Below are 24538 nucleotides of genomic sequence, written 5' to 3'. Positions count from 1 at the left end.
TTCAAACTCCTTAACACCCCAGATTAATCCTCTTCACCCTAGAGACAAGGAGTTTTCTGTGCATTATAAGAACATCTGGTCTGGGTGTGGTGGCTCACACCTGTAATCCTAGCACTTTGGGAGGCTGAGGCAGGAGGATCACTTGATCCCAGGAATTCAAGACCAGCCTGAGCAACACAGGGAGACCCCATCTCTATAAAAAAAATAAGACATTAATAATTAGCCAGGCATGGTGGTGTGCGCCTGTAGTCCTAGCTACCTGGGAGGCTGAGTTGGGAGCATCACTTGAGCCCAGGAGTTTGAGGCTGCAGTGAGCTAGGCTGACACCACTGCAGGGTGACAGAGTGAGACTGTGTCTCAAAAAAAAAAAAAAAAAAAACAAACCAAGAACAGCTAACAGCCTCCCAGGAGAACTAGCACTAGCTGAGCACCGGCTGTGTGCCATTCCCGCCCCCTCTCTTTCCTCACTGTGCAGGTGTGTGTAGGTGCTCTCACACCCTCACAAGGAAACGGAGGCCCAGAGGGTTCAGGCGCTTGCTGAGGGTCACAGGGATGGTGAGTGGGTGGGTGAGGGTGACTGGGGAATGGGAGGCCCCAGCACATGGGGGCCCATTGCTCCCTGGCGGGGAAGTGAGAGGCCCAGGGTTCTGCACCCCGCGGGTGTGCCAGGAGGGGTGGATACAGCCCCAGCCCGTGAGGCCTGGGTACCGGCAGGAAAGAGGGGCCACTGTCGAGAGAAGCTGGATTCTCTAGAAGGGACCCTGTCTCTCCCTTTTTTTGCTTGTCCCCTTCCAGGAAGCCGTGACACAGGAGCCCGCCTGGGCTGCGCCTGGCCTCAGGAGTCCCTGTCCTCCTCCTTCCCTGCCAGCTCGGCTGAGACACCCCCGCCCCCACTTCCATGACAGGATTAGGGACTTGAAAGGGGGACGTGCGGTTTGCTTCGGGAGTGGGAGGCGCCCTCGGTGGGGAGGAGGCCGCGGGGCTGGAGGGGACTTCCAACCAGAGCTGCCACAGCACACCCTGAGGTAGAAAATCCTATTTCTCAGTCCTTAATTCCAGTCAATTCCAGTCAAAGGGCTGATAGGCATCGGCTGGCAGTAATTTGTGCAGTTTATCCGCTCTTTTCACCTTCCATCGGTCCTTCACTGACGGGCAGGCCGACATGCTGCTGCTCGAGTGAGGAAATTAAAATCTGATGCAATAATCCCAAATAAGAAGGATTTTATTAGGTAATATATACACTTTAGATGAGGCCGCCCGCCCGATGCACTGATACAGGGAGGCGCATGCTGGGAGCCGCAGATAAAGAGGGGGGCGGGGAGCGTGGGGAAGGTCCAAACGGGGCCCTGGGCAGCAGAGGCTGGGCGGGTGGGTGCCGGGGTCCCCGGGGCGGGAGGCTGACAGGCCACGGTGTGCCACAGCCCTGGCCGGCCTGGGAATTGCTGCGTTAAATCAGGGCTCCACACCGTAACGGGACAGGGAGGGCCCAGATCAAGGCACAGAAACCAATTAGAAGCCTGGAAAAACCAGCCTAGGCGTGTGGGGAGATCAGCCGAAGGGGAAAAGCTTTGCAGGAGACGAGGGGACTCAAGAACTCCTCCCGGCGTGGAGAAGGGAGGGAAGGCAGGTGCGTGGACACGGAGGATGCTTCTGCGGGCGCCGGGAGGGCCAGGCCAGGCCCGGGGCAGTCTGAAAGCCCAGACTCACTTCCCCTCTGGCTTCCCCAGCCCAGTCACGAGCCACCCAGTGGGGCCCAGACCTGCCCTCCCAGACTGGGCGTCCAGCAGCTGCCCAGGCACTGGCCTTAGTGTTCTTGAGGGGGACAAAGGGACAACTCTGGCAAGGCAAAGAGACATCAAGATCCCTGAGCCCGAGAGGAGAATCGTATGAGGTGCTAAGGACAAGCGTGAGGAGACTAGGCGCTAAGGTGGGCAAGTGTCTGGTCTGCCCAGACTGAGGGCAGCTAGCCGTAGGCCGTGGAATCATCTGGAGAACAGAGGGTGTGGTTTAGCACAGGGCCTGCACACAGGCGGGGTCTGATAAATGCTGATGGAGGAATAAAGGAATGAAGCCCAGAATGAATGGATGGACACACTCAAATCTGCAGACCTGAAACAGAAACATGTACTAGTTTAATTTAGGATTGCTCTGCTAAGACACAGGGATGCTGGAAAAACACAAACCAAGGACACCCTTCTCGCCGACCACTGCGCCTCTGAAAGGAAGCTGAGGCTGGGAGCCCCAACCCAATCTGGCCACGATAGATACTGACTGACCAGGTCACCAGCCACCGTGGTTGAATGTCCTATAATTGCCAGCAGGCACATCTTATCATTAAAGCCCCAAGGTGAGGGAGGCACGACCGCAGACACTATCAGCCCTGGTTTCCCAGCAAGGAAGTGCTCAGGAGGCCGTGAGAGTTGGCCAAGGCGAGTGACGGCAGTGTGGGGACTTCTTGCACTCCTTGGGCTGCCCGGCCACCCACTTCAATCCAGCTGGCTTCAGGCACTTTCTCTGCACTCAGCCCTGGGCATGATGCCCTGGGAGACCCAAAGAACACGGGTTACTTTTGAGCTCCCAGGGCATCCTGTGAGTCCCAGAGAGTCGGGAAACCCACGTACACAGGAGAACATTACAGGTGAGACTATAATTACATGGAAAATTATGCTGCATGGAGAGAGTCAATTCTACCAGAGTTGAGGGAGCAGGATCGCCACCTCTGGGACTGGCAGGGAAGAAGTCAAGAAAAAATTCTCAGAAAGGGGGAGAGTGAACTGGGTGGGTGGACTTTGGATTGGCAATGAGAGCAGGCTCGAAGGGTGGAGAGGGTGCAGGATGGGGAGAGCACTATGGCTCACTTCCTCATTCACCCATCCCATAAACACTTCCCGAGCACCCACCGTGTGCTACCCCAGCAGACTTTAGTGCAGCAGGCAAGCTGTTCAACGGCCCTAAGTACCCTGGGGACATTCATGGGCCAGGGGCAGATCGTTTTCATCTGAAAACAGCATGTCAGATCTAACCCGACACTGAGATGTCAGCCTGGGAATGGTGGGGTGGGGGAAGAGTGAAAGGGGTCTGGGGAAGTCATGGGAGACGAGCTGGGCCGGGCTGAGCAGGGACAGTCTTCAGTCTCAAAAGCTGGGGCTTATCCTTGTCCGTAGGATGCAAAGCAACAGAGGCTGGGGGTGGGAGACATCGCCCTCTGCTCTCAAAGCAGCTTCAAACATCTGCAGTAGCAAATTTGCTTGTTAGATCCTCCCTCCACAGCTGGCCCCAAGAAGGGAGTGGCCAAACGCTAGTCCCACACCAGGAGGCTGGGCCCAGTACTTGGAAACAGCCAAATCAAGGATGCCAGTGGTCGGGATAGCCATGATCTCCAAGCTGGGGTCAGGCCCAGGGGCACAGTGTGCACCCGGGGACAGAAAACCTGCCTGTGACGCATATACACACCACACACACCATGGGGTGCTACTCAGCCACAAAAGGGAATGAAATAACGTCCTTTGCAGCAACTTGGATGGAACTGGAGACCATTATCCTAAGCAAAGCATTTTAGGAATGGAAAAACAGATACCACATGTTCTCACTTACAAGTGGGAGCTAAATGAAGGATATATGTGGTCATAAAGAGCTGCAAGGGGCACTGGCAACTGACAAGGGGAGAGGATGGGAGGGGGTGAGGGATAAAAAATCTGCCTGTCAAGTGCCATGTATACTCTTCTGGTGACAGGCACACTGAAAACCCTGACTTCCATGTAACAAACAACACTTGCATCCGCTAAGTTTTTCAGGAAAGAAAAAAAAAAAAAAAAAAAGGAAGCCTGCCTGTCACTTAACCTCACTTCTCTGAGCTGTGCAGGTGTGTAGGTGGGCCCTGAGCACGCGCAAGCTTCCCTGAAGTTTCCTGAAAAGAAAGGGCACATTTTTCTTCCCACAAATTCTGTTCCCCAACCTGATATCAGGAGTTGTGTCTGCCCAGAGGAGGTGCCCTTTTCTAAATTATCAGCCCAGGTGGGTGTTTCGTTCTAGTTTGCACAGAAGCACGGACGGTGACTGGACTAGGGATGCCTGTCATTGCCTGCCTGTCCCACAGCTGAGAAAAGCTGCCCCACCCACACCCCTGGGAGTGGGCAGCTGCGTGCTTTGTTCTCTAAGATGCCCAGTCCCAGCTGACTGGACCAGGGTGGACACGTGGCCCAACGGCAGCCAGTCTACAGGCCGCCTGGCGACCTATGACCTTGTGACACTGCACAAAATCAGGAGCCTCTCTTGGTAACCTGGACTTGAGAAACCCTAAGACTGAGCAGTTGGGGACGGCAGCTAGAGCCAGGGCCCGTGGGGAGGGCAAGCTGTCGCCATCCTGGGCGGTGCTGATGGCCAACAGACGCAGACTGGCCCGTGGGGGACACGGCTGAGCCACACTGATGTTCTGTGGAGCCTGAGTCCAAATCCACCCTCCAGCCCCGGCTGGATTTCCCACAGCCATCTCCACCCGTCCACACACACCTTCCTGAGCGGCTCCCTTGCTTCCCTAGCAGGCCTTGTTCTCTGCCCCTGGGAGCCCTCTGGGGTGACCAGAGGGTGAGGTGGGGTGTGGGGTGAGGAGGGGTTGGGGTTTCACTGTGCTAGGGTACCCATCACCACCATGCCTGGGGACTGTGGGGGGGGCAAGCCAAGGGGGAGCCCGTCCCCCAACCAGGGCCGGGGGGTCTTACCGGAGGAGAATGCTCGTAGATGTTGGTGCTATAAGGCAGGTTGATGAAGATGGGGTCCATGTCCTGGACGTCTGTGATGATGATGGCCAAGTTGGCCAGGGTGGACAGAGGCCTGGTCTTGTCTTGATCCTTCGGGAACAAATAGAGTATACAGCCTTAGGTTGAGTGATGTTGTAGACATGCACACACATATGTACACGCATGCACACACAGAGACCTATAACGTGTGATACAACGTACACATACACACACACACACACACACACACACACGTGCTCTTGCACTTCCGCAGGGAAGGGCTTCGTAAGAGGAAGCTCAAGAACGCTAAGAACCTATCGGAATTCCTGAGCTTTGGAGGAAAACACAAACTGGGCCTCTAAGGCCCAGAGGAAGGTGGCCTGCCCAGTGTCACAGAGCAGGCTGGGTGAGAGCCAGATCTCCTGCGCCACTGGGCCAGCCTGACCACCCAACGTCTGTTGGTGGGGTGACTGGCTTGGGCTAAAGCAATGGTGCTGTCCTCAGCCTCTTTGCTGTGTTCCACTGGGGGGCACTGCCCCTCTCTGTGCCCATTTCCTGCCCCCCCCCCATCTCAGGGCAGCAGGGGACTGAGTAGGATGGAGACTCCTCAGAAGAAAGGCCGTCTGGCCACAGAGGGGGTTACTCTGGGACCTGCGTCCCTGCTCTGGCTGTGAATTTACCGGTCAGGTGATTTTCCCAGTCAGACCAGCAGGGGGCGCTCCAGGGCCTGTGACATCTGGGGGGCTCCAGGAAGGCGTCCCTAGAGGTCCTGCAGCCCACACCCCTGAGGCCAGGCAGGCCAAGTTAGTTGGGAATTTCATCCTATAAAAGTTCATCAATGAGCCTGTAGTCCCAGCTACTCGGGAGGCTGAGGCGAGAGGATCTCTCGAGCCCAGGAGTTCAAGGCTGCAGTGAGCTGCAATCGCACCTATGAGCCGCGACTGACTCCAACCTGGGCAACACAGTGAGACTCGTCTCATAAAAAAAAGGAAATTTAAAAAAGGCTTGCCAAGAAGGGACCCCCGAAACCCATCTTCTGTCTTCTGTTTAAGTAGCCGGCTGCTATGGAAGAGCGACAGCCAGCAATAATGGCAGCCACAGTGCTGGACACGGATCACAGACCAGGCCCTGTGCTGGGCACTTTGTTTACATTTGTAATTGTTATGGCCCCATTATTCAGATGAGTTAACAGAGACTCAGAGAGGTTAAGTAACTTGCCCGGAGACACACAACTGGTAAGTGCATAGCCAGGACTCAAACTCAGGTCCTTTTACATAAAAATTTGCCCTTAACAGTCTGGACTTGAGCTCTAACATCAGCTCAGTCTCTAACCTGCTGGGTAGCCTCAAACGAGTTCTTTTCCCTCCTGAATCTCAGTATCCTTCTCTGTGAGATGGAGGGCTCAACTGAATGACCCTGGGCTTATAAATTCTCGAAGATTCTCTCCCTTGGTTTGTCCTGAATGATGCAAGGCACTGACATTACAAGCCTGGCACCTGCTCCTGCCCACCAGAGATAGAGCTGCAGCGTCCAGGAGGTGGGAGGGCTGGATGGGGCAGGCCAGGAGACGGTGGGAAGGGCTGCAGGGGTGGGCAGTGGGTGCAGCCAGAAGAGGAGAGTCTGGAAACAGGAGCTGAGCAGAGGGCTGTGGGGAGACAGCCCACTAGACTCAAGGCCAGGGGCCCACAGCCCAGGCTTGGGCACTGCCCACCAGGAGAGCTCCCAGCCAGGGACCTGAACGGCCACCAGGCACCTGGGGCCAGAGTGGGGAGGCTCAGAACAAGTCCCCCAACCTCTTGGGCAGGGGATGCCAGTGGTTCTGATTTGCCATTACCAGGCTTTTGTGGGCTGCTGGCTTTCGTTCATCCTGGCACATGCCCTCCCCATCCCACACCTGTGGCTGCATCCTGTTCGTGCCACAGACACCCCTGTCTAGCCCACCCTGGACTCTATGGTGGGGAAAGGGGACAGCAGTGGTTACATCTGGAGGAGCAGGCATTCTGCCAGGCTCCAGCTGTGACTCTGGGGCCTGCGACTCTCAGCAGCTTGTTCTCACCCTGGTGCCCACACACTGGTGGCTGGGAACCCACACTGCTCCCTGGGACGCCGTGCAGAAGAATCTCCTTGTGGAAATGCCTAGTGGCCAAGGCAGAGTGCCAGCCCCAAGAGGGACTTGTGGTGTCAGCTCATCCAGGAGTGAGTGGGAAGCCGTCCGCTGACGGACTTCTAGTACCTCTCCTGTCCTCTGCTCCTGACTGCTGGGAGATTAACAGCAATTTAACTGTATTCATCATCCCAGCTTGAGCCCAGGCCTCTTGGCAGGCCCAGCCACCTGGATTCTTACCTGTGCCCAGCTCTGGTCTAGTCCCCAGGGCCCAAAGCCACGTTTATGGTAAAAGAAAATTATCCCACAGTGAAAGGTTGGTAGAGAAAGAGGAGGAGCATCTGCATGTTTCTGGGCCTGGGTGTGTGCAAATGAAGGGTGGCAGAGAGCAGCGTGTGGGTGCAAGGGCGTGCGGAAAGTGCAGGTGAGTGTGTGCAGAAAGCAAATTCTGGGCTTGCAAGTCCCCTTGACCCCAGAAGTTAGTTTTATAAACAGCAGTTTTACAAACACACACACCTCCTCCCAGGCGACCAATACTTAACTAGGGGAGAAGGAAAGAATGTGAGTGTCATCTGCAGTGATCTCCCCACAGCCCACTGGGTCAGGGTCAAACAAGTTTGCATTTCCTGGCTTTTGAAGCCCCTCTGCATCTCAGCCAAGCCTGGGGGAGCCCCATCTTTCCAAACTGGGTCCTCAACCCGGGATCTGGGCTCTGTGACCTGCCGGTGCTGCTGGGAGCCCCCTGCAGCTACACGGGGCCAGGGGTGGGTGCTGTGTGTCAGGTAAATGGATTCTGGAGGGTCAAGAGAGACTCCTATAGTTTGTTTTGCTCTTGGCCTAAGCTTTTTTTTTTTTCGTTTGTTTGTTTTTTGAAACAGGGTCTTGCTCTATTGCCCAGGCTGGAGTGTAATGGCTTGATCATAGTTCCTGCAGCCTCAAACTCCTGGGCTCAAGCGATCCTCCTGCCTCAGCCTCCTGAGTAGGTGGGACTACAGGTGTGCACCACCATGGCTGGCTAATTTTTAAAAAAAATTTTGTAGCGATGGGGTCTTGCTATTATGCCCAGGCTGGCTTCCAGGACTAAGCTTTAGAAACAAAAATCTAAGGGACAGCAGGTCAACTTTTGGCCCTGCTGCCAGCTGACGGCCCCAGCTATGCCCTGAGGCAGCATCCAGGAGCAGGGAAGAGGGGACTGCAGGTCAGGATCTTATTTAGGGTGTGGCTGGCCTGTTCCCCAGACCCCACAAACAGCTGGCAACAAAGGCCAAGCTCTGATGTCCTACAGTTTCAGAGACTCCTGGCCACGGGGCATGGTGATCAGAGCACTGCACTAGGAGTTAGAAAACCTGGGTTTGGGTTCTTGCCCCGCCACTGTTCATCAGCTGTGTGAGTCTCAACAGTCAGCCATAACATGGCATAATCACTTCTCTCCTGCCTCTTGTCCTTGACTAACGCAGCCTGGAATTCCCAGGGGCCAGGAGGGTGCCTGGCACAGGTGGATGCTCCCTACTGTGTGAGTGTCACCACTCTGGGGAGAAGAGGCCCTTGGCTCCTGCCTGTTGGGTGGTGTCAGGACACAACTGGGTGGACACCTCCATCGTGTGTCCCAGAGAGCAAGAGCCCTGCACTATGAATGTCCCAAGGAGGTTACCAGAACAGGCTCTGAAGTTGGGCTCCTGGGTGACTATGGGCAAGTCAGTGAATTGCTCTTGAGCCTCAGTTTTCTCATCTGTAAAATGGGCATCTTAATAACACTTACAACACAGGGCTGCTTGAGGTTTACTAGAGACAGTCTGTTTAAGTGCTCAGCACAGTGCCAGGGACGCAGCACGAGCCTTCAGTCACGTCGGCCATCATTTTTGTTATTACTAAGGCGAGTATCATTATTATAGATCCTTGAGCAGCATGGAACTGAGTCATGTCCCGTTGGGATGCCCCATTGCTCTCTCCGAGGGTGGAAGAGGCAGACGCCTGGTTGCCGGGGCCCCAGTATGGCGACTCACCGTGGCGTTGACCGTGAGCTGGTAGGCCTGCGTGGTCTCGTAGTCCAGCTCCCGGATCACTGTGACGATGCCGCGGGCACTGTCGATGGTGAAGAACTGGGAGGGGGGCTGGAAGGAGTAGAGGACGCTGCCGCCCGCACCCAGGTCGGGGTCCGTGGCATTCACGATGAAGATGGGCGTCCCCACTGGAGTGTTCTGGGGGTGACAGCAAAGCAAATGCAAGGATGAGCCACGGCGTGGAGCAGCTGCCTCCATCAGGGACTAGTCCCCAAGAGCCCATGAACCACAGCCCTCCAGCCAACCAGACCCGGGGCTTTGTCATTTTCATTCTAGGAGGGTTCAGAGGAATTCAAAACGCAGTATCTATTTTTTTTTTTTTTTATGGCCTCCTGGTGGCTGTAAGAGCACCAGCTCCAAAGATGATCTGCTCATCCTGGAGTTCTGGATGAGGGGCCTTTTGGTCCCCAAACACATTTCTTGAAGGTTTCATTTCCGCTGTCCAATGCCCCTTGGCTGTCCAAGCCACAGGCTTCATTTTCAGGGACCTCCTGGCAGTCCTTCCCGCAGGGGGATGACAGACCGTGTGCTTGAGGCAGGGGTGTTCTTTGTAGAGCGCCTAGGCTGGAAGGGGCCTCCAGAGAACAATGCCACGGAGTTGCCATGACTTCTTCCTAACTGGCCCCTGTCAGCAGGCACATGTGGGGCTGAACGGACTGGCTCATAACTGCCCATGCCAACCACTCTGTCCCCTGGGGACAGGAGGCTGGCAGTGAGAGGCCCCTCCTCCTCACCAGCCGTGACTCCCCAGTGCTCTCTGCACAGAACGCAGGCCCTTGTGGTCTGACCCTGCCTCCCCTTCACATTCTATCTCCTGCTGTAGATAAAAGTAGAGCTATTTGTACTTCTCAATCCCAGCAGGCTCCCTCAGGCCTCTGGGCCTTTGCACATGCTTCTTCTCTGCTAGGTCTGCCCTCCTGGACTCGGCTGCTTGGAAGGGGCTCATTGCCTCCAAAAGAGAATCAGGTCTGCAAGGGGTTGGGGCAGATAAGGGCTAGGGTTTCAGGGATAGAGCAACCACTTGTTAGAATCCTAGCCTTGCTGTGTGCCTTTGGGTTAATTATTTAATCTCTTCGATCCTTGATCCCCTCTCTGTATACTGAGGTTAATAATATCTCGTAGGGTTAGTGTGAAGGTGTAGACATCCCAGCACGTAAATGCTGAGAAGACGGCAGTTGTGATTTTAACGTCTGAATGCCTTCTAGAGGGTGCTCACAAGGGCCCTTCAAGGGTAGGGCAAGGAGGTGTCAAGAAGCCCTGACAGTAACAGGACCATCCTGGGCATTGCCTGCCTGCCTAATCCCCTCTCCCTGTCATGACCCACTGGGTACCCTGTTCTGCCTCCCCCTAACCCCAGGTCCTCAATGTACAGCACCTCCAGGCTCCCTTGCCGGTTGCCTTCCAGTTGGGTTCTGCCAATGGAAGGTTCTGGAAGGAGCTCAGAGGGCAGGAGAAAGGGTTTGGGGTCTTACTCCTCCATTCCTTCCAGCTCCAGCCCAGCACCTTCTCCTCCCCAGCCCCAGCTGTCAGTGGGCTCTGGTAAAACTATTTTCCTTCCCTTCTCCCTTTAGCCCTAGGGGTATAAGAGCTTCCCACTGTTGCTAACCCCTGGGTGCCTCAACCTCCCTTATTTTCCCCAGCCCCGCCCACCCCTCTGTGAGTAGTCTCCTCATGGAAATGCCTCTACTGGAACTACCTGAGATGACCTTTTTCTTGCCGAGACCCTGACCGATACAGGCATCCTACAAGTACATACCCTGATTCACCACATGCAAAGCCCTGGGGACCGAAGTCCCCTGGCACTGAGCTCAGTAAAGCCAGCCCTGTCCTGACGTGCTCACCAGGGTGGCACCAGCCTTAAGGAGATCTTTCTGAGATCCATGGCTCACCATGGTTCTCTCTCCTGCTCCATCTCCCCCTCACCTCTAGCTCACACATAAGTGCAAGAGCTGGCCCCACGTATCCAGAACAACACTCTCTGTGGGTGCCCACAGTTCCTGCCACAAGAAGGGATGGCCACGTTCTGACTTCAGTATTGAAAACAGTAGCTGCACAGCATGTCAGAGCACTCGGCCAGTCAACCAACACCCTCCGTAGGAAGCCAGTGCCCAGGGGAGAGGGATGGCTCCCACGAGATGTCAGCTCTCCAGCTCCTGGCCTCAGGGAGGCGAGGACATTTTACGCATCCATACCACGTGGTCCAGGGCAAAGGTTTTCTATGCATCTGATCAGAGGCTTTAAGAGCACAATCCCGGAAATGGTAGAAAAGTGGGAAAAGAAGTGATGGTCCCTGTGTCTGACCTTCTTGGATTATGTTTCATGCCCTGCAGTGAAAACCCATTTAATTTCTGCATAACTTAGAAAAGGTTTTTAGCGGGCCTGGCAAAGAACCATTCATACACTTAGAAGGGACAGGCTTTTGAAGAGAAAAGAATGCTGACTTCCGGCATTTCAGGTCCTCGGCACCATGCTCCATCAGGGAAATAGGGCTGAGGGGGCACTTAGCACATACACGGGGGGCTTCTCTGAACACCCAGCTATTGTTCTGCAGAAATGCACAGATGTGCACATAGGACTGTAGCCTCAACGCAAGCAGATTTCCTTCATAGGGCCAGGTGCATCTGGGTTTCCAAGTATACTGTGGGCAGTAAAACCTGGTGGCTCAGAGCAAGTCAGACCCCCTAGCTTTGAGTCTGGGCCTTTCTAGTGGGAGACCTCAGACATACACTGTTAAACCTCCTCAGTTTCCTCATCTGTAAAATAGAGCTGTTTGCAGTACCTACTTTCTAGGGTTGTTGTGAGAATGAATTGTATGAGATAAGGTGTGAAGAAAATTAAAAAATATTCTCTCTGGGCCAGGCACATGGCAATATTGAGCAATATTCAATAAATGGTAATTGCAATTGTTATTATAGTAATAAAGTATTATCCCAGGCAGGGTGAGATGAGCCCCACTTAAAGGGAGAAATATTAGAAATAGTGTACACAGCCAACGAATCTCTTCTCCTTGAACTTGGACAGATGGGAACCTTAAAATTCAGAAAGAGGACATCTCCATTGATTGGTTTGTGGCTACTGCAGACAGGGTGAGGATGGGGGGGCCTCAGGAGAGCCTCCCAAATGGGTTTGAGAGCCTTGGATCCAAGGCAGGGGTGAGAGGGGAACCTGGAGGCCAGGGAAGCTCCTAACCAAGAAGTCCAGTCCTGACCACGCACCACTATGGGATGGCTCAAATGTAGGAGCTGGATGGACTTTGCGGATTATTCAGTCTAGCCTTCCCCTTCTATGATGCAAAAAAAGAGCCCAGAGAGGAGACGTGTCTTGCTCCAGGTTCCACAGGTAGTCATGGCAGAGCCTGTGAGTAGAAACTGGGTGCCCTAACTCATTTATATTGCTCTTTCCACCTTTCCTACAGAGATGCCACCAGCTGCCTCCCTGCCACCCTCGTCCAAGACACGCTGCTCCACATGACCACACCTCTGCTCAAGGGAAGGGATCTAGTCAGCCATGTTTGTCCATGTGACTTCAGATCCAGGCTGCATCTGATTGGTCTAGGGGTACCCCACCTGACCCAAGCAGGCCAATCAGATGCAGCCTCAGAAATTAAATCAGTTTTCCGTGGGAATCTGAAAAGAAGATCTTTGTTATCTTGTTAGGGCTGGAGTGGGCACCATGACAGACCAGAAGCCACATGGAGGCCACAATTACAGGGTGGCAGAGAAGCCACGAGCAGTTAGAGGAAGCCCATCTGCAGTGAGGGGAGCAGAGCACAGTGAGGGAAAAAAATGGAGACGAGGCCCGGAGAGCCTCCCCGCCCTGGTCTTCACAGGCCCCGTCTGACTTCACTTCCTGCGCTAGGCTGTGGTGCTGTGACCCTATCTCTGCTGTCCTTCCTGTGGGCACCCCCTTGCTCACACCGGCCTCCATGGGTCTCAGCTCCCTGCTCCCACTTGGGACGCCCAGGCCATGCCCAGCCATGGGTGGGGCTTCCTCCTTCCTGTAGCTCCGCCCCAGGCTCACCCCGACCCTCTCCTGCTGGGATTCTGCCCTTTTAATGCACATAGCTGGGCCACAGAACGCAAAGCTCCAGGCCACCACTCCTAGACTGCTAATGAGGGCACAGTGCCGGCAGACACGAGGCTGGGAGGTTATAATGGGGAGAAGAATAAAGCTTCCCGGATGAATGCAGGCTCCCTCTTCTTTTTAAGTGTCCCCAGACACTCCTTTTAACATGCAAATCCACTCAGGTCACTGGCAATTATCAGCATGCATGTGGGGAGGTGGCAGGTGGGCAGGGGACAGCTTGATCTCGGACTTGACACAATCAGCAGGACAGGCCTAGAGGAGAGATGCCTGGCACAGCCAGGCTCTGCCGTACGACAACAGGAGATCGGGGGAAGGTGCTTCTCTGGTGTCTGGGCTGGGGTTTGGGGTCTACAGAACCGTGGGCCAGAGCTCTGCAAACAGTGCCAAAAGGCCCATTTCAGCAGGGCGTCAGGCCTGCCCTATTCTCGGGCAACCTGTCCCTACACATTCATTGTGGAAACTGGTCCTGGGTCCACCTTCTTGCTGGAGAAGAGCAGCTCCGGTCTTTGGAGTAAAGGCCCCAGGGGGCATGACTACTTCTGCTCCTGAGCAGGCCTCTGGGTCTGCTTCTCTGCCCCTACTCTGCTTCCAGCACCCCATTCTCCATGGGACCCCCGCCCAGTCCTACCTACTCCCTTATGGCTCTGGGCCATTTCAAAGGAAGTCTCCCAAAATGCACTGCCTGTGCCTTCAGGGGACCTGGGAGTGTGTTTAGGCAACCCTTACACCTGTCAAGTAGTCCCTCTCAGCAGGTGGCCCACGCCACTGCAGGTCATGGGCAGGGCAGGCCCTGTTCTTCCAGTCCCCATTTAAGCTCCACATCACTTCTGATGGACCTGCTGTAAATGGGCCACCCTGTGCAATTCAGAGACAAATAAATCTTTTTGCTACTCCTGGGGTGACAAGGGAATAGACTCTGGGAAAGTTCTGCCATACAAGGGATCTTGTTCATTAATAATAATGATAAATAGCTCCCGTCTCACGTGCAGTGTGAGTTACATTACACTCCAGGCTTCTCCAGAGGTGGCTCAGGGGTGCTCACTGGAACAGGGTGCAGGGGTGTGTGCAGCGAGGGAGAGCAGGGCCAGGGGAGAGCAGCAGAGGGGCAGGGAGGAGAAAACAGCGGTGGCGGTGGCGGTGGCGGTGGCGGTGGCGGTGGCGGGTGGGGTAAAGAAAGGAGGAGGGCATAGGACGGTGAGGGAGGAGGGGAGGGCACAGGGCACAGAGGAAAATGGGCTGGGACAGGGGAGGGCCAGGACTGGGGCCAAAGGGAAAAGGGGAATCAGAGGAAGAGAATTTGCAAGAGAAGAGAGTTGAGGGGAAAAGAACTAACTGAAAGAGGGAAAAAAGAAACATTATAGAGGGAAAGTTGTGAATAAAGGAAAAGTATAAAAATGAAGGAGCAAGAGAAAGGAAGGTAGGAGAGAGGAAAAGAAGGATGCCACGCCCTCTTGTCTTCCCGGCACACCCCCCGCAATTAGATTTATTCCATACCCTTGACCAAATCTCAGCAGAAAGCCCTACCGTTTCCACCGTAGGTGCCATCTCTAAAGGCGTTATTAATATTTATGGAATGCTTGCTAGATGCCACTACAGTGTTTAATATCTTATTATAGAGCCTGTTATAAAATGCATTAGTAATAAATTCCTGACAGATGGAGTTCTGACAAGGTGCAGGCGCCTTGGTGGATCAGAGCTAGGGACAGAGGCTCCCATGCTGCTCAGAGGCTGGGCTGGGGGTGCCTGGGGGGTGGGTGGGGAGGGGAGGGGGTCACCACTGATTCCACCCCTGCCATCTGCCTGTGGCCTGGGATTTTCACACATCTAGCTCATTGCTTCCTTTTCCCACAGGGGAGAAGTGGAAGCTCAGAGAGATGAAGCAACTTATCCAAAGTCACACAGCTCAGAAGTGGTGGAATCAAGATTCCAGCTTTCTGTCCCCAGACCACAGGGGCCAGAGATGAGGGTGGAGAGTGGGCTCAGGGCCCCTCCTCGGTGGAACTGATTGATCCACTGCCCAGTCTGGAAGAGCTGGTGGGGAGGGTGGCAGCCCAAGAGGAGGACTTCAGGTTGTCCAGTTCAGAGAAGAGAGGGTTGATGGGGAGCCTTAGCCCAAAAAGAATTTCAGAAGGAAATTCACACTTTCACTAAGAATAAGGAAACAGGCTCCCATTGTAACAAGAAGAACTGAAGTCAAAAGTGAGGAACTTTCTGAACAAGGGCCCCTGGGGCAGAGGGGAAACATCTGCCTTTTGGTTTCTGTGGCTGCTAAAACAGGCACCACTGCATTGGTGACCCTGCAGGCCCACTGGGGTGCTTTGGGCGGGTCTCACTCCCAAATATGAGGCTTTGGAGGTTTCGTGGCATTTTAGCTCCTGGGAGAGCAGTAAAGGAGAGGACACGGGTCCATGGGAGATGTGGGCTCTATTTCTTTCTCATATAGGCAAGAAGGCGTTTGCGAGCAAGATTCAAGGAGCAACGCAGAGGGAAAACCAGGAGGGGCAAGTGCCCACTAGACCTTGATAGATGTCTCAGGGGCCCCACTGTTGCCAGGGAGAAGGCAGGCTCGTGTGTGCACAAACCCACACGTGCACACACGCACTCCCTGTGGAGGAATCAGGAAGCGATCACTTCAGACATCTCTTCTCTCTACCAGTGTCTGCTCTCTCTCGGGGGATGCATGCTGGATCTAGAAGATGGCGGGTATTCTCTGAGAGTCAGGGTGGGCTGCCAGGTGGAGGTGCTAGCTCTGTGGGCAGAAGGATCCCCAGAGGGCTGGGCCCTAAGTCACTCACACCCCGACACAGCTCGAGAACTTTTCCCTGGGGCTGGGCTGGCCTCCCCAGCTGTTCTCGGGACCTAGCTCAGCACTCTCCCATCCCTAGGTCCCTCCTCAGAGTCCCGCCTTTGCCACCCTCCAGCTGTGGGCTGTCTCTTCTGAACTCCTGGAACACATTCATCAAAGTCTAATGGCCCTGCTGACCTGACGGAGTGATCTTGAACTTCCCCCTCTCTCTGGCCTCCCACTCCTCATCCTTCTCTTCCTCTTTGTTAGGTACCTTGGCCGCCTCTTCAGTCCTAGCACTGCCGCTTGCGCATAGAAGGCATTCAATAAATGTTTTAGAAGCATCGAGACTATGTGGTGAACATGGCAGATTGAACACATCCATTTATTTCTGTTTTCGTCCCAACCCCTCACCAAAATGACAATAAGGGAATTAAAAATGCATAAATCCACAAGGGCAAAAAGAACAGGAGAAGAGACAACAGCAGATGAGAGATGTCAACAAAATCCTGGTAACTGGAAACAGATGGGCCAGTTACAACCGCCCTAGGAGACGGGAAAGCCGCCGCTTGGGCCTGCCTCGCAGGACACGGGAAAAGCTCAGGCCCTAGAGACACCAGGGGACGCCGAATGTGAGGGAATGGGGCAGGGCTGAAACAGGAAGACTGGGCGAACATCTTTCAAAGGGGTGGCTAGACTCCCAAATCCCTTCCCCAACTCTTGCAGAAGACAGATTTACTTTCTGGAGGGTCTGAGTTAGTGGGGCTCTGGACTTGGGCTGGGAGCTGCAAAAGGCCCTGAAAACAGGAAATCTGCATCTCCCGTCCCCCATCAGGCCTCTTTTGCCATTCGGCCCCTGAAGACTGAGAGCTAGGGAGGGCATGGCAGAACCCGCCCAAGAGAAAACAAATACAGGCAGTCCCGGGTGATGGACGGCCAGACTTAAAGCGTTCTGTACTTACAGCCAGGCTCCTATGGCTCCCCATAAGGATGACTTGTAATTAAATAATTAATAATTTGGGAACTAGTTTCTTCCGTAAACCTGCACGGTGCAAGTGGTTTGTCGACACAGCATCTCTACCTAGCAGCTAGTCTCGTAGATCGATGGAGAAGCAGCTGATAGAAACACAAGAACACCACGGATCGGAAGACCCAGAGCCAAGAAAGTTTACAACAAAAGGATTAGCTGAAGCTTTTCGTCTCAGTGAAGCAGGATTTGCTAAGCTTGTGGAGCAAGATCCTAACACTGAGAGGTTTACGAAGGTTTCCCGTGCAGTTAGTGAGGACATTAGCTGCTACAAGGCCATTTATGATGAAGAAAAGAACAAGGCTGTGTGAACAACCCTACATACCTTTTGCAAGACACTGACTTGGGTGGTGAGCTCCCCCATCGAGTGACAGAATCAAACCCTGACTCTTCGCACCCACCCAATCTTCTCCAGCACCATCTCCGTCATCAGCTTCTGATTAATGTCAGCTGCCTTCCTGACGCAAAAATGCCACTTCCAGTGAGCAAGACATTGAAGCAGCATTAGGTGAGTGTTCACCTTTAACAGTCTTTTTTGAAATTTCTCCTATCTCCTATGTAAACCTTTTGTATGACTTTGTTTTTATGTTATGTTTGAATGAAAAGAAAGAGCACAATAGTTTCTGTAACTTATTATTACAGCACACGGGTATTATTATTATTACTGCAGTATTAAGCTGCATTATTATTACCACATATGAGCCATTATAGTATTGTTCTTACTATTATTATTACTAGCGTATATGTGCTGTTTACCATGGATCCAAGTTACATACAAATCTGACCTAAAGACATTCTCAGGAGTGTAATATCTTGTCCGTAACCTGGGGACCACCTGTATTAACATGTTGTAGTTGCCTCAGAGAAATAGCTAGGTCCTCATCTAATCACCCCATAATGAAGCCCACCAGTGAACAAGCAGCTTCCACCCTACGCTGCCCCAAACACACAGCGAGCTTCCAGGCAGCTGCATGTGAACTCTTAAATATGAAGAGACAACTAAGGATTGCTAAACATTTGAGAAGAGCCGCTTGTATGAAAGACAGAGGGGAAAAACAGAAAAAAGGCATAACAACAATAAGTATTTTTAACATCTTTAGCAAGACAAGACATAGCATCTTTGGAATAAGAATATTCCGAGAAGAAGAAAGGTCTAGGAGAAATTTAAAACTCAACAGAAGAGTTGGAAGATAAAGAAATTTCTCCAAAAGTAGAACAAAACTCAAAGAGATGAAAATGAAGGAGAAAAGGAAGAAAATCAGAGGAATTCAGAAGACCCGTCACCAACTAACAGGAATTCCAGAGAGAAAAAACAAAGTAAATGAAGGGGAGGAAATTACCGAAGACGTAACACAAGAAAATACCCAAGACCTGAAGGGCATGTTTCCAGATTGAAAGAGACCACTGTGTGTTCAGAAGAAAGACCCACTCTGAGGCATAAAACCATGAAGTTTCAAAACACTGAGTATAAAAATATAAAAAATCCTAGAGACTTTCAGAGGGCACTCGAAAGGCCACATGTAAAGGATCAGGACTCAAAGTGGCATCAAAGTTCTCAATAGCATCACTATGGGCTGAAGCACAGAGGAGAAAATAACTTCACATTACGAGGAAAAGTATTTCCATTCCAGAATTCTATACTCAGCCAAACTATCAACAAATATAAGCATAGAATAAACACATTTTTCAAATAAAGTGAAAATAAAATTCCATGAACCCTTTTCCTGGAAATTACTGATGGGTGTACTCCGCCATAATGAGAGGTAAACCAAGAAAGAGGAAAATATGGGATCCATGAAATGGAATCCAATACAGCAGAAAGATGAGAGATTTCCCAGGGTGACTCTTTCCCTCTCCCACGCCCTCTGCACGTCACGCCTCCTGCCATTCCACCTGCAGAGCTCAAGTTCTGACTCTCTCTGGAGCAGCCAGTCCGGGGTGGGCAGGAGGATGGGCAGTCCAGGGAAAATGTTCCCAAGAAAAATACAAACCGAATTTTAAAAATCAACATATTTTTAATATCATGAGAGGATCCCTACAGAAAACACTGAAGAATACTAAGCAAACAAAAAAGAGGTGATTATTCAATCTAAGGAAAACAAAAGAGGAAATATAATTACAGTATATTATGTGGCTCTGCCACAAATGCCATTTACATAATCACAATACCATATACACTAAATGCTGTTTTAGCTAAAGGAGGGATATGATTATGTCTGAAGGGTGGATGGTGAATATCAAGAGAGCGGTGTGTGCGTGTATGTGAGTGTGTAAGTGTGACTGTGTGTGTGGCAAAGGTAAGGTAGACTATGACATAAAAGTGAAATTCGCATCCTCCATAGCTGGAAGTCAATAGATAATGTTCAAAACTAAAAAAATATATACAAACATGTGATTTTGAATAAGATAAATATCAGAAATCAAATGAGATTGTCTCAGGGTGGGAATCAGAGTGGGGAAGGATGGCGCAGGGCACTGATGTTTTTATTATAAGCTGAGCTGTGCTATTAATATTTGACTTTTAAACTCATACATATATTACTTTGATAAAAATTAATATAAAAAATGACAAAAAGTCTCTCCCTATGGCTGGACCACCGAGTGGCCTCCTCCCTCTCAGCCCTGCTGTAATGGATCCTGCAGAGTCCCTGCCCTAAAGCGCTCATCTCCCATCTCATTTTCCTCCTCGAACACCATCATTCCTCTTTTACCTCCAAGGCAAAGTCTCCCAGACCTTGAATGTCACCACCGTCTGATCAAACCTTCTCTCTCCAAACCCACCTTTCACTACTGGCCCACTGAGGCCCTCTGCTCTGGTCAGGCTGGTCTACCTGCCAGCCCCAAAGTGTGGCCCCGCCTCACACCATGCTCACGAGGCTTCTGTCTTTTCTACCTGTATTCCTTTGGGTATTTAAGTATTTCCCCTAGAGAGCAGAGGTCAGACATCACCCAGTGTCTGGGGACTGACGCTCTCTCCCTTCCTAGAAGAGGCTGTCGGCTCCAACCAGGTTTCCAGCACACACGCCCAGCTCCCATCCCATGCACACACTGGCCCCAGCCTTTGCCGGATGCTGGACCCACAGGGCTGGGTGGAGCCTCATCAGAGGGACATCTGGGACCTCCTTCCATTCTTCTCGGAAGTTGATCTCCAAAGCCAGTGTGATACCCAAGTGTGAAATGGCCCCAGGTCCTTCTTACTCAGACACTAAGGATATCCCAGGTAATTTTCCTCATCCCCAACCTGGCCCAGGGACCTTGTAGAATGAATGAATGACGGTAGAGTTTGGAGACCCCCCTGCCGTGCCACCTTTCATTAGTGCTCACATTCCAGGACAGTCCACACACCTGCCTCCTCCAGACACCCCTACATGCACCCACTCACTTGCTGACCAGCAGGAGCAGAGGGACGGAGCGTGCGGCAGCACAGGGTACTATGCATCAGGGATGCTGCACGGCTGGCCAGCCCACCCACCCAGCAGTTGGCTGAAGGCCATGTGCAAGAAAAGAAGAGGACAGGAAGGGCCATGGTGGCTCTGCACCACCCAGCAGGCAGCACCACCCTTCCCTCAGGGGCTGGGCTTCCATTTCCTCTCCATGGAATGGGAGCAGCCACTGAGATTAAAGGCATGAGTTGAGACATCCTGTCCTGAGCTGCTCAGAGTACCCTCTACTCCATCCCAACCTGAAAGATGAGCCTGAGTGGCTGCTGGGAGCCTCGTCCCCTAGCCCCAGCAGGGACTTTGAAACCAGCTTCTGGAGGCTGGGAAGGATCTATTTGGTGACTATATTACCCTCCATGCACACTGGCCTGATTGGGAAAAATCCAGAAATAACAGTCCCAAACTCTGGGTCACATTCTGGCTGCTCTCCAGGAACAATCTGCATGACTTCCTTCTCTGTTGCCATAGGGTGTCAGCATAAACACCTAATGCCTCAGTTTTCCCATCTAGGAAATAGATATAGTAATCCCTGTACAATCTTCTCCATAGAGCTGGGGTGGAGAGAAAAGGAGTTAACAGTGGAAATGCACTTTGAAAAATCTAAGGCCAACAAACAAACAAACAAACAAAATCTTTGCAACCTTCTCCTGAGGCAGCAAATTCTAAGAGAAAAACCCAGGCGAGGTACGATGTGACCTATAGAAGAGTCCTCTCTAAAAAGCCAGCCTGCAGTCATAACCTGGGTCACCTGGGTTCCAGGACATTGTCTCTGAGCCCAGGGCTGCAGGGGGCTGAGGCACGCAGCGGTCTTGAGACTTGGTAGGTTCTAGAAAGTGGTGACTGATGGATGCATGTAGTCCCCAATAATAACTCACATTTACTGACGACTGCCTACACGTCAGGCCCTGTTTTAAGTGTTTCATGTGCATTATCTCGTATAATCCTGATGGTGGCCCCCTGCAATACACACTATCACTGTCCCCATCTTCCAGATGCCCCAGGCCCTGTGATGATGAGCCAGAGCCCTGGGGTTCACACCCAGGCAGGCTGCTGCAGAGCCTAAGCTCCTCTCCCAACACCATACTCTTCCCAGTGATGCCTGTGCAACGCTGACCAGGCCCAGGGGCAGGGGGCTGGCCAAGATGACCTTGAGGAATTGTGATCCTGTCATGCTGGCTAAGTGCTAGGGACGACTAAGGAGGGTTACAGGGGTTGCTACAGAATGACTTAGGCCAGCCAGAGGTTCCAGGTTCAGAATATGACAGGTGTCCGGAGTCTCTGGAAAGGTGCTAGAAGGGGAGGAGTCAGCTACCTGGATCTATCAGGTTCTTTCATTCACCTGTCCCTAACACATTTATGAAGCAACACAGCACGGGACTGTGTTGGCCACACTCACATCCTCCTCTTTCTAACACAAAAATGGCTAAGGGTAATTATGCATGCTTATCTATGCAGAGGAAAACAGACACAATAAAGGGAGGATGTGAGGGAGCAAAGGTGTCAGGGAATTTGCAGTTTGAGCCCTAGCTCCACCCCTTATGTGCTGTGTTGTTGCAGGGAAGTTGGGAAGCCTCTCTGAGCCTCAGTTTCCTTATAGTGAGATGGATATAATAAGAAAGCCTGCCTCATGGGGTTATTGTGAGGTTTATGGGAGACATTGTGTGGAAAGAGCTTAGTGCATACGAGGTATTCCATACACCCTCTGCTCTTATCATAACGTTATCACCTCGTGGGGCAGGCGTAAGGGTTAAGGGCAGAAGTGTGTATAGACAAGGGTATGTAAACTGTAACGTACTTTGTAAATGTTACTTATGATGGGGGGTCTGGAAGGGAGTGGATGGTTTTGAAGGCCGAGGTCCCTGCTCTGCGCTCAGAGATGAAAGGCCCGGGGAACCCGCTGGGTGGCATGCACCATGCGCCTCCGTCCCAAGCGTCCCACTCTGGATGTGCAGAGGCCTCTAACGCTGCCCTGAGCTCTCTGTACCCAGATCCATTGCTCACAAATGGGGCTCCATCTCCCAGCCCCCAAATTCCCTCGCAGATGATGAATCACGTTAAACAAAATGAATATGCAAATCTCCTTAGGGCGGGTCTTACATCTATGGGAGGCTGCGGCTAATAAATGGATTCTGAATAAGAAGACAGCTCAAGCAATGCAGCCTCTGCTGTCTCTCCTCCCCCTCCCCTCGGGCTCCTCCCAGCCGTGGGCCCCTTGTCCCCAGCCAGGCGTGCATTCTGAAGGGGCGGATGAAGGAGGTGGCAGAGGCCTGGGCAGGCATGAGTGTGGGTTAGGCCCGGTGTGGTTTTTGCCTCTCCCATCCCTGTGGGGACTGCTGCCGGCCCTTCAGGCAGTGTGAGGTGATAAGTGGAACCTGTCACTTGGTGCCCGGGGGCTTAAAGGCAGACAGAGCTGGGGGAGGCTCACACCTGGCGTCAGGGAAGCTGAGGGCTGGGGAGGGCTGGGAGAGAGGGGGGTTGGTGGGCCCTGGACCCAGGCAGGGAGAGGGTAGCTGCAGAAACTCACTGAGCAAGACTGGAATGATCATAGGTTAAAAAGACTTTAGAGCTCGCCTGTTCCAACAGTTCATACTCCTGGCTGCGCATGAAAATCCCAGAGGGGCTTTTAAAAAATATCATTGCCGGGGTCCACCCCCAGGCTCTGCTGTTTTTAAATTCCCAAAGGAGTTCTCATGCAAAGCCAAGGTGGAGAAGCACAGCCCTAGCCCAGTCACCCCACTTTACAGACGGGAAAATGACAGAGACCTGGAGAGTGGAGGGGACCGGACAGGATGTTCCAACTGAGATGCCTGCGTCCGTGCTTACCTGCTATCGTCCCCTCCCCTGTCCCGACACGGATGCAAGGTGGCTGCCTGAACACACATCCTTCTTAACCTCTCGGGAAGCAGTGTGGGATGGCAGAAAGAGCCCAGCCTCGGGGACAGAAGACCTGGGATCCCTGTGGCCTCTGTGTGATCCTGGACAAGAATCAAACCTTTCTGGCTTGTGGGTCCTTGTCCAGACAATGGCGGAGCTGAAGCACCTTACTGCCACATTCCTTTCCTGCTCTGTAAGGGTATAACTGTGAGTCCTTCCTGAAATCTAAGGCTCTCCGCTGCAAAACCAGCCCCTTTGCTCTGGGGCTGTCCTCAGAATATATAAAGGCAGCATGTTCTGAAGTGAAAATCAATAAACGCAATTCTCTTTCTCTTTCGTTTTTTTAAGAGCCTCACTCTCCATTGAGACACGTGACACCCTCAGGTGGACAAAACACAGGTTACAACGCCCCACGGCCGGCCGTAGGTGCCCCCCTGTGCTAGGTCTACAGGGCGCAACTCCTGCATGTGGGCGATTGGTGGGAAAAGACCGTCTGAGGACAGCCAAGGTCACGATGGACCAGGACACCAGAGGCCTTGCACCCTGTGGCCCTGTCCCACCAGCCCTCCAGTGGACCACGGGCCCCGGAAAGACGGGAGGCAAGTCCCAGCTACCTGTCCCGCTCCCTCTTCCACTTCTGTGCGAACTTGGCCAAGTACTGAAGCTCTTTGAGCCTCAGTTTTCTCATTTGTACACTGGGGATGAAAACACCTTCCTCCTGGATCTGTGGGTCCCCGATGAAGTGACGATTCTGAGACACTTAGCCTAGGGCCAGGCCCACGGTCATGATAGTAGCAGTTGCCATCATTGCAGCGAACTTCACTATTGCCAGGTAGTGGCAGCCTCACATTCTCCTACTTGGGCAGGGGTGGCCCAAGGAGTTCCACTCACCCAAGGAACACAGCTCGGGAGGGGAAGGAGCCCCACTCTGTTGTCCTTGGGAACTGTTCCAGGATAGAGGTCATGAGAGTTCTAAAGGCTGTCTCTGCTGCAGGTGGGAATCCCCCGCAGGGGTTGTGGGAGGAACAGGGCAGGGGTCCCATCCCTCGGTCTACTGTGCCTGGTAGACCAAGGCCCACAGGGCACTACCACTGGCTTCAGGGACAGACAGAAGTCCTGACACGCAAAGACCAGAAGAAGATCACTAGACTGACCCCAAGAAAAGATGGAGACCTGGAATCCCAGATGCGCCCTGCTCAAAGGTGGTCCTAGGACAGCCATGGCCTCATCTGTTAAGGCCAGACTTGACCAAGAAACAAACTAGCCTTCCTTTCCCTAACAGAACCTGGGACAGGTGCCTCTAGGGTAGTTCAAAAGGATAACCAGCCTGGTCAGGAAATCCCAAGGGCCTCCCCAGACCCCTGCTGGAATTAAGAATGCTGAGATCAATGTACAAGGAGAAACACAGCTTTTCTTGTCCCTCCTC

General features: G+C 52.8%; 1 protein-coding gene across 1 annotated transcript in view; it reads right to left on the bottom strand.

The window, feature by feature from the left end:
- The window catches only part of CDH23 (cadherin related 23), a 393911-nt gene that overhangs the window by 224171 nt on the left and 145202 nt on the right, over positions 1-24538 (bottom strand). The window contains exons 7-8 of the mRNA XM_069460801.1: positions 8844-9038; positions 4719-4847 (exon numbers count right to left, since the gene is read on the bottom strand). Coding sequence (XP_069316902.1) covers positions 4719-4847; positions 8844-9038 — 324 coding nt within the window. The remainder of the gene's footprint in view (positions 1-4718; positions 4848-8843; positions 9039-24538) is intronic.

Source organism: Eulemur rufifrons, chromosome 28 (assembly GCF_041146395.1).
Source record: "Eulemur rufifrons isolate Redbay chromosome 28, OSU_ERuf_1, whole genome shotgun sequence".
NCBI classification, from domain to species: Eukaryota; Metazoa; Chordata; class Mammalia; order Primates; family Lemuridae; genus Eulemur; species Eulemur rufifrons.
The sequence above is the reverse complement of the archived record's forward strand: the minus strand, read 5'-3'. Positions and strand labels throughout refer to the sequence as shown.